The sequence below is a fragment of the Triticum urartu genome, chromosome 4A (genome assembly GCF_056163025.1).
Source record: "Triticum urartu cultivar PI428250 chromosome 4A, HENAU_Tu73, whole genome shotgun sequence".
Classification (NCBI taxonomy): Eukaryota; Viridiplantae; Streptophyta; class Magnoliopsida; order Poales; family Poaceae; genus Triticum; species Triticum urartu.
The window spans coordinates 331971732-331982464 of record NC_141876.1 but is presented as its reverse complement, the minus strand read 5'-3'; the positions used below and the strand labels follow the sequence as shown (position 1 = coordinate 331982464).

The following is a 10733-nucleotide window of genomic DNA, read 5'->3' as shown; positions in this document are numbered from 1 at the left end:
CCTTGGAGATGTCCTAATGTTGTCCCTGTTTCTAATTAGACAGTAGCTTGGCAAAGCATTAATTTGGAGTCAACTGAAAGCCAATCCATATTACTCCATGTCGACACCAAATGCATGGAAATGATCCAACTATAGGTAGTAGAGCCACATCTTATTGGTGCCACCACCTTCTTGTCCGTGCTCCTACCTTCCCTCCCAGCCGCCCACCACCCCCATCCATTGCCACCATGTTTGTCCCTTCTCCTCTTCACCTTACACTCTCCTTTCTCCACCGTTTTGATGGTGGCCCCCCTCCCTTCCTAACCCCGTCCCTACCATTGCCAGGGACCAGGGTGGCCACCTTCTCCGTGCCCTCTTCCCTGCCGCCGCCGTTGTCGTCATTGGTTTGCCTTGCCGGCGACAACCACCCGGCCACCCTTCAATTGTATCGCCCGCTGCGCTGGCCGGACACACACGATGCTTCCAACCGGCTGTGTCGTCGTCATTGCGCTCCTCGTCCTGCTCGGAGACGCGGCGACCGCCGTCGCTGGCATCCGGGTCGACCCCGCTATGATGATCCGGCAGCCGTTGGATTCCATCCCTACCTTCCGCGAGGCGCCCGCCTTCCGCAACGGCGCCGAGTGTGCCGGCGGTGACAAGGTGAACGTCGCCATGACGCTGGACGCTAACTACCTCCGCGGCACCATGGCCGGCGTGCTCTCCATCCTGCAGCACACAGCGTGCCCCGAGAACGTGGTGTTTCACTTCCTCGCCGCCCGGATGGACGGTGACCTCGTCGCCATGCTGCGCGCGACCTTCCCTTACCTGGACCTCCGTGTGTACCGATTCGATCCATCGCGCGTCCGGGGACGTATCTCCCGGTCCATCCGCCACGCGCTAGACCAGCCGCTCAACTACGCGCGCATCTACCTTGCCGACACGTTTCCCCCCGACGTGCGCCGGGTGATCTACCTCGACTCCGACGTGATCGTCGTCGACGACATCCGCACGCTCTTCTCCGTGGACCTCGCGGGCCACGTGGTGGGCGCACCGGAGTACTGCCATGCCAACTTCACCAACTACTTCACGGACACATTTTGGATGGACCCGGCGCTCAGCGGGACGTTCCACGGGCGGCGCCCGTGCTACTTCAACACCGGCGTGATGGTGATGGACGTGGACCAGTGGCGCACCGGCGGGTACACGAGGCGGGTGGAAGGGTGGATGGCCGTGCAGAAGCAGAAGAGGATCTACCACCTCGGCTCTTTGCCGCCCTTCCTTCTGGTGCTCGCCGGAGACATCCAGGGCGTGGACCACCGGTGGAACCAGCACGGGCTTGGCGGCGACAATGTCAAAGGGCGGTGCCGGGGCCTGCACCCGGGACCCATCAGCCTGCTGCACTGGAGCGGCAAGGGAAAGCCGTGGCACCGGCTCGATGCCCGGCGGCCGTGCACCGTCGACTACCTCTGGGCGCCCTACGATCTCTACCGGCCATCGTCGCCGGTACTCGAGGAGTGAGCGGCACCTAAGCCATACGCTAGAAGAGCTAGCGTACCAATCAGTTCGTACGTGCATGCGTGCAAAGAGAAAAAGGAAGAAAAAAAAAGGAGGAAATTTAACGAGAGATGTTGATGCATGCATGCATGTCAAATGCATCTCTTCCTATCACTTGCTTGATTGAAATGTGCACACGCAGTTGAAAGAAGGGTGGTAGAAGAAGAGAAATGATCGGTGCAGTTTCTTGGGGTGTTGATTTGGGAGATAACTTAATTAGGTGGGTGCAAATTGCCTTTTCTTTTGCCTTTTTCTTGGTTATTATCTCCCTTGGGTGGTTCTTGTTTTGTTCTGCTCTTCATCGTTTTGTATAGGTCATGCTATAATTTTAAAAGATTAGTGTGCATGGTGGGAGACGAGGGAAATTGGTGCTCAAGAATATGTATACTATTGGTGGTGTATATATCAGTTTATGTTTATACAAGGACATATCATAAAAAAAGAAACAACTAATGTTGATTGGAATCTTATTTGCCTCATAAGGCTACTTTGTTTTTTAAAATATTTTTATAAAAGGCGGAATACAATTACGAAAGACTACAACTCATTGCGAACAACAATTATAGTATCAATACCACACCCAAACTAATCCGGAGAGAAGCCACCGCACACATTACAAACACAACGCAAAGGAACCTGTCTTGACAGCAACAAGGCCACGTCTCGACGTACACCGATCACCTCGAAGAGTAACAACTTTAACCAGACTTCCCTTGCCGACGGACCAAGCAGCCTTGATTACCGAAAGAAGATTGCGAGTGGGTGGAGGGACTCGGTTGGCCCCGAGAAAGGCACCATCTTGGACTCACCAGCATCGACGTACATTGCGCCCAAAAACTCTACTCAGACTAGCGACACGGATTGGAGGACCGCATCACCGAACCTCCAAGCCATGTCTGCACGATGCTCCCAATTGAGGAACGCCTCCAGGATGCCGCCATCGTCGGTCCAAGACCTAGGCTTTCGCCCGGGGACATCAACCCAAAAAAGAGGGTGAGATGCTGACACACCTAAGTGATGCCTTCATGAAGGAAAACGACACCTATAGGCAACACCCACATACTCTTAACAATGTTGAGGATATCGCTTATTGTTAGCGTTTCAGTCGGTTAGGGATTCGAGATTAATCAGAAATTGGCCGATTAATCGATTTTATCTGTCGAATATTAATCCACCAGTTTTTGCTTGCAATTCCCATGTTCCAAGCACTAATAAGTTAAAAATGAAAACAACCGCTCTAAGCCTTTAAATAGGACAACACTATATCGATACATAACTATATATTACCTGTTAAATAATGAGTTGATGACAAATAAAATAGACAATACTACAACACATGTCCCATTGAACGGGGCATGAAGTGTGATGTGCGGGAGCCTAGAGAAGAGGATGCCTTGTTTGGATTTTTTTATTACTAGGGACTAACATGATTAATCGCTAGATTCCCGATTAATTGCTTATCCGAGCGACAGATCGGCCTAAATGATAAATAACAAAGATACGGTATAATCTAAGCGGTCACCCATTGATAAGCGATAAATCGGATCATAAATTGGTGAACCAGACGATATTTTGAACAGTACTCCTAAGGAAAGGCCTACTTTATGGTTGTTCAGTTTCTGTCTGTGGGAAGCTAGTTGAAAAAGTGTCGGACTTTACTATTTTTATTTTTCATTTTTTACTTACATAAGAAGCTATTGTCCGGTCTTAGAATAAGGCCCTTAAGGTTATAACAGTTTACAAGATAATTCGCAAAGGCAAACGAGAAAGAAAAATGTGTTCGATAGAAGGACCCATCATGCGACACAACGCGAAAGATCCTAGAAGATCAAAGGATATTAAAGTTTACTATTTTTATCCGTTTCAGCTGATTGAGAACCAACAATTTCTATGTCTACTATGGTAGTCATCCAATCTCATCATAAAGATACATGCATGTATGAAAGCGTAAGAAGATATTCATTAGCCTAGGCCTCCTGTTGGATGCATTCCTTGCATTTTGTTCCACTGTAGCCTAGCGCACCTCCCTTCTATTTTGTAAAAAAAGCACATCCTGTCTATCCTCTACAGCAGCAACTGCATCCATAACAGCATAACAAGTGAGTATGTTGTGATCCATAAGGTACACAACATACTCCAATTACGAGTGCCAAAATCACACGTAACCTATGAAACAACAAATTAATGATCAAAAGGATGTCACCTTTTCAGTAAAAAATCACCAAAATCATGAAAATGTCGGCTCAAATTCATTGACCTACCCCATGAGTCACGCATTTGTAGAAGATCCACCCTTTGTGCTTCTCGGTCATCGACCTTGTTGTAGCGGTTGGGGTAGGAGATTGCTAGTGATAGGCGTTGGGAGTTCCCCGAAGAGGAAGGGTGATGTAGTATAGTAGTAGATAGTATTTCCCTTAGTTAAGAACCAAAGTTTATCGAACCAGTACGAAAGACCACGCAAACAACATAAGCGGCACCTACACACACAAAGCAAATACTTGCACCCAACGCGGGCAAGAGGGTTTTCAATCCAGTTATACTCGCCAATTGTAAGGATTAAATCTGATAATAGTAGATAGATAAAAAGGTAAAATAAAAGAAAATAAATTGCAGCAAGTATTTTTGGGGTTTTATTAAATTAAAAGTGAATGAACTCGAGGGCCATAGATTCACTAGAGGCATCTCTCCCATAAGAGTAGAAACAATGGGTAAACAAATTATTGTTGGGCATTTGATAGAATAGTGCACAGTTATGATGATTTTTCATGGCATGATGAATATATAGGCATTACGTCCGTTACAAGTGGACCAACATCCATCTACATCTAATACTATTACTCCAACCCAAGACCGCTATCCAGCATGCATCTCAAAGTATTAAGTTCATAACAAATGGAGTAATGCTTGAATCATCATGACATAATGTAGACAAAGTAAGATCTAATAATATGTTTGAACCCCATCATTTTACCTGTATTAGCAACAATACAAATATGTGCCTTGCAACTCCTATCACCGACTAAGGACACCGAAAGATTGAACGTACTACCAATCACCTCTCACTGAAGATAAATCAATCTAATTGGCCGAAAGAGAGATATATCGAAGAGAAATACAAGGCTATAAAATCACACTTAGATAATGATGGGAATCATTGCATGGAAAACAAAAAAATTTGTACGCACACGCAATGATCTATCCATGCAGATGCATAGCAACAAGGGGGAGAGTGTGTCTACGTACCCTTGTAGATGATACGTCTCCAACGTATCAATAATTTTTTATTGTTCCATGCTATTATATTATATATCTTGGATGTTTTCTATGCATTTATTGTCAGTGTCCTGGGACCGGGGGTGGCCAGACTTGCCTGCCTACGGCCCATGACGTGGCACCATCGGCGGCCTGGTACGGCCCAGCTTCAGGATCAACAACCCAAGACCCTCGTGAGGGGCCAAGCCTAGCGAGGTGGAAGACACCAGGACCTCCTCGAGGGGTGGCATCCCCAGGCTGGCTCCTGAAAAGTGGAGATATCTATGCAAGATGCACCTCATAGGTTCGGGGTACGTGAGCCGTGACGACCAAGGCCAGGCGGGCACCAGCGGGCGCAATGTATCAGTTTCCTCTTTGGTGTTAAGGACCCTTTGGTGCAACAAGGCCAAGACCGCCAGGATGGCAGAGCGGAGGTCATAGTTGAGCCCACCACGGTTTCACGACCAGGAGCCTTTGGCTGACGAAGACTACTTTTGTCAGGATAGCATGTACTCATTGTCTCCCTTCAAATTTGGCCGTTGTGGGATCCCTTCCCGCCTTACATTTGGGAAGAGGACCAATGCCACTATAAATAGGATTTAGCTACCACCATAGAAAGGGGAATCATCCTCTCACCCACCAGCTCATCAAGCACAAGAACACCTCTCATCCTGAGGCATTTCTCCAATGTACTAGTTCATCCCTAGCGCTTCGAGGCCAATCCACCACAAAGCAGGAGTAGGGTTTTACACCGCAAGGTGGCCCGAACCTGGGTAAACTGCTGTGTCTTTTGTTCAATTAGTTCATCGAGCTAGCCAGCGAGATTAGCGAGTAGGCAGACTGGGGAGGACGAGTTCTTCGCATGCACCCCAGAGTTCGAACCTCTCAAGGGTCTGCGGAACCCTGAATCCGACATTTGGCACGCCACGTAGGGGTGCGTCGGAGTCTCTCTTCCGCCGGTCGACCCGCCACCGCTCTACCGCTTCCATGGCTGACGCCCATCGAGCAAATGATGAGCGTCGGGCCGCCCTCGCCGCTCGAGTTGCCCAGACGGCACCTGCCGGCGGGCCCGCCCGTCGTTCTCCATTTCCTAACGCCAACGCCGCCACCGGCCCGGTGGGGCACGAGCAGCAAGCTTCGTTGCTGCACCCCTCCGTGCGGCATGATGGATGCACGGCCACCCCGTCGCTGACTCCGACTGGTTTGTCATCTCATGCTCGTCGCGCGCTGGTGGACGCGCAGGTTGCGCTGCTCATGGCGTGTGAGCTCCCTACATCGTCTCTCTCGTTGCCTTGCCTGCCGCCTGCTGCGGGCGACATAGACCATGGAGCACATCCTCCACCTCCTCGTCAAGATGTCGCCCTCGCGCCAGGGCGCGTGGTCCCATGGCATGATTGCCACGTAGGGCACCCGCGCGTGAAGAAGAAAGCTGCCAGGAGGTCCGGCGGCCGCAAGAGGATGCTCCTGCACTCCCAGCACCACCACGTCAAGACCGTGCACTGATAACCCACACGTATAGGGGATCGCAACAATTTTCGAGGGTAGAGTATTCAACCCAAATTTATCGATTCGACACAAGGGGAGCCAAAGAATATTCTCAAGTATTAGCAGCTGAGTTTTCAATTCAACACACCTGGAAACTTAATATCTGCAGCAAGGTATTTAGTAGCAAAATAATATGATAGTAGTGGTAACGGTAGTAAAAGGTAACGGTAGCAAAAGTAATATTTTTTATGTTTTGTAGTGATGATAACAAAAGCAACGGAAAAGTAAATAAGCGAAGAACAATATATGGAAAGCTCATAAGTAATGGATCGGTGATAGAGAATTATGCCGGATGCGGTTCGTCATGTAACAGTCATAACCTAGTGTGACACGGAGCTAGCTCTAGTTCATCAATATAATGTAGGCATATATTCCGAATATAGTCATACGTGCTTATGGAAAAGAACTTGCATGATAGGATCAAGAACTCTCATATATTGATGAAAACACAGTAGGTTCAGATCTGAAATCATGGCACTCGGGCCCTAGTGACAAGCATTAAGCATAGCAAAGTCATAGCAACATCAATCTCAGAACATAGTGCATACTAGGGATCAAACCCTAACAAAACTAACTCGATTACATGATAAATCTCATCCAACGCATCACCGTCCAGCAAGCCTACGACGGAATTACTCATGCACGGCGGTGAGCATCATGAAATTGGTGATGGAGGATGGTTGATGATGACGATGGCAACGGATTCCCCTCTTCGGAGCCCCGAACGAACTCCAGACCAACCCTCCCGAGAGAGTTTTGGGCTTGGCGGCGGCTCCGTATCGTAAAACGCGATGAATCCTGCTCCCTGGTTTTTTTCTCCCCGAAAGTGAATATATGGAGTCAGGGTTGAGGTCGGTGAAGCGTCAGGGGGCCCAAGAGGCAGGGGGCGCGCCCAGGGGGGTAGGGCGCGCCCCCACCCTCGTGGACAGGTGGAGGCCCCCCTGACGTGGTTCTTTCTTCCAGTATTTTTTAAATATTCCAAAATAATTCTACGTTGATTTTCAGGTCATTCCGAGAACTTTTATTTCTGCACAAAAATAACACCATGGCAATTCTGCTGAAAACAACGTCAGTCCGGGTTAGTTCCATTCAAATAATGCAAGTTAGAGTCCAAAACAAGGGCAAAAGTGTTTGCAAAAGTAGATACGACGGAGACGTATCTACTCCCCCAAGCTTAAACCTTTGCTTGTCCTCAAGCAATTCAGTTGATAAACTGAAAGTGATAAAGAAAAACTTTTACAAACTCTGTTTGCTCGTGTTGTTGTAAATATGTAAAGCCAGCATTCAAGTTTTCAGCAAAGATTATGAACTAACCATATTCACAATAACATTTAGGTCTCATGTTTACTCATATCAATGACATAATCAACTAGCTAGCAATAATAATAAATCTCGGATGACAACACTTTCTCAAAACAATCATGATATGATATAACCGGATGGTATCTCGCTAGCCCTTTCTGAGACCGCAAAACATAAATGCAGAGCACCTTTAAAGGTCAGTGGCTGACTAGACATTGTAGTTCATGGTAAGAGAGATCCAGTCAAGTCATACTCAATGTAAACTAACAGTAATGAATGCAAATGACAGTGGTGCTCTCCAGCTGGTGCTTTTTAATAAGAGGATGATGACTCAGCATAAAAGTAAATAGATAAGCCCTTCGCAGAGGGAAGCAGAGATTTGTAGAGGTGCCAGAGCTCGGTTTTGAAATAGATATGAATAATATTTTGAGTGGTATACTTTCATTGTCAACATAACAACCAAGAGATGGCAATATCTTCCATGCTACACACATTATAGGCGGTTCCCAAACAGAATGGTAAAGTTTATACTCCCCCTCCACCAACAAGCATCAATCCATGGCTTGCTCGAAATAACGAGTGCCTCCAACTAACAACAGTCCTCGGGGAGTTTTGTTTGCAATTATTTTGATTTGATTTGCATAAAGCATGGGACTGGGCATCCCGGTGACCAGCCATTTTCTCGTGAGTGAGGAGCGGAGTCCACTCCTCTTGAGAATAACCCGCCTAATATGGAAGATACGGACAACCCTAGTTGATACATGAGCTATTCGAGCATACAAAACAGAATGTTTATTTGAAGGTTTAGAGTTTGGCACATACAAATTTACTTGGAACGTCAGGTAAATACCGTATATAGGTAGGTATGGTGGACTCATATGGAATAACTTTGGGGTTTATGGAATTGGATGCACAATCAATATTCGCGCTTAGTACAGGTGAAGGCTAGGAAAAGACTGGGAAGCGACCAGCTAGAGAGCAACAACAGTCATGAACATGCATTAAAATTAATCAACACCGAATGCAAGCATGAGTAGGATATAATGCACCATGAACATAAATATTGTAGAGGCTATGTTGATTTTGTTTCAACTACATGCGTGAACATGTGCCAAGTCAAGCCACTCGAATCATTCAAAAGAGGATACCACCCTATCATACCACACCACAACCATTTTAATAGCATGTTGGCACGCAAGGTAAACCATTATAAGCTCCGAGCTAATTAAGCATGGCATAAGCAACTATAATCTCTAATTGTCATTGCAAACATGTTTATTCATAATAGGCTGAATCAGAAACGATGAACTAATCATATTTACAAAAACAAAGAGAGGTGAAGTTCATACCATCTTTTCTCATCTCAATAAGTTCATCATATAATCATCATTATTGCCTTTCACTTGGACGGCCGAATAGTGTGGATAATAATAATAGTGCACGTGCATTGGACTAAGCTGGAATCTGCAAGCATTCAATTCAAGAGAGAAGACAAGGTAATATGGGCTCTTTGTTAGTTCAACAATAATGCATATGAGAGCCAGTTTAACATTTTCATTATGGTCTTCTCCTCTCGACCCCCAAAGAACAAGAAAAGAAATAAAACTATTTACACGGGAAAGCTCCCAACAAGCAAAAGAAGAACGAGAAATCTTTTTGGGTTTTCTTTTTAATTACTACTACAAGCATGGAAATTAAACTAATTAAAAGTTACAACTAATTTTTTTGTTTTTCTTAAGGTTTATCAAACACACAAGAAGAAAGCATACAAAGGAAAATAAACTAGCATGGAAGGATGATACAATGAAAAAGTATGAGCACCGACAACTAGCAATGAGTGTGTGAACATAAATGTAATGTCGGTGAGAAATATGTACTCCCCCAAGCTTAGGCTTTTGGCCTAAGTTGGTCTATGGCCACGGCTGGCCTAGCGGATATCCAAAGTAATAGTTGGGGTCGTACTGTGAAGAAGCCTCGGGTTGCCACTGGTTGGCAATCACCTCCGGATCCCACTGGCAATCAGACTGTCGCGGAGGATCAAATTGTTGTTCCAGCTCTGGCTCTGTAGCTGATGTAGGGTTCCGGTAGGCGTGAATGGCCTCCAAAGGAACAAGGTACTTGCCTGGAGATAAATCAAACAAGGAAGGAGCAGGCAAGGTAATAGTCTCAGGATGATTTTTACCAAATATTAATTTGTACTTAAGCGCCTTTTCCCTATTCTTAACAATAAAATCATGTGCCACCATACTCTTTGTAACACCCTCGATGCGTCTATAGCTCCCACGTGTTGAGGCACGACTTAGATACATAATCGCATTGAAGGCATATGTCGCAAGTAAGGTAATCTTTACAACATCCCATGTAATATAATAATAAAGGGGAGATAACATAGTTGGCTTACACTCGCCACGTCAATCAAGATACATAAATAACATTACATCATTCAAACACTCATGGCCCGACTATGGCGCCAAAACAAAAGATAACCCAACATGCGACACGGTCCCAATCACCCCCAACTGGGCACCACTACTGATCATCAGGAAAGGAAACATAATAATGTTGAGAGTCCTCGTCAAACTCCCACTTGAGCTCGAGCGCGTCACCTGGAGCGGAATCATCAGGCCCTGCATCTGGTGTAATAGTAATCTATGAGCCACAGGGACTCAGCAATCTCGCACCCTCGCGATCAAGACTATTTAAGCTTATAGGTAAGGCAAGGTAAATGTAAGTGGTGCTGCAGCAAGCGGCTAGCAAATATGGTGGCTAACTTATTCGCAAAAGAGAGCGAGAAGAGGAGGCAAAGCGCGAGCGAGAAACTAGAGGACAACCTGCGCAAACATTACTCCAACACCGTGTCCACTTCCCGGACTCCACCGAGAAGAGGCCATCACGGTAACACACTCAGTTGATTCATTTTAATTAAGTTAAGGTTCAAGTTATCTACAACCGGACATTAACAAATTCCCATCTTCCCATAACTGCGGGCACGGCTTTCGAAAGTTCAAATCCCTGCAGGGGAGTCCCAATTTAGCCCATGACAAGCTCTCACGGTCAACGAAGGAATAGACCTCCTCCCGAGACGTTCCGATCAGACTCGG

The 10733-nt window shown here is 46.4% G+C and overlaps 1 protein-coding gene across 1 annotated transcript; it reads left to right on the top strand.

Annotated features, from left to right (window-relative positions):
- Positions 1-264: 264 nt before the first annotated feature.
- Positions 265-1647, top strand: LOC125553800 (putative galacturonosyltransferase-like 4). Its single transcript, XM_048717495.2, has one exon. It carries the CDS (start codon positions 457-459, stop codon positions 1495-1497), a length of 1041 nt encoding a protein of 346 aa, XP_048573452.1. The 5' UTR covers positions 265-456; the 3' UTR covers positions 1498-1647.
- Positions 1648-10733: the final 9086 nt, after the last annotated feature.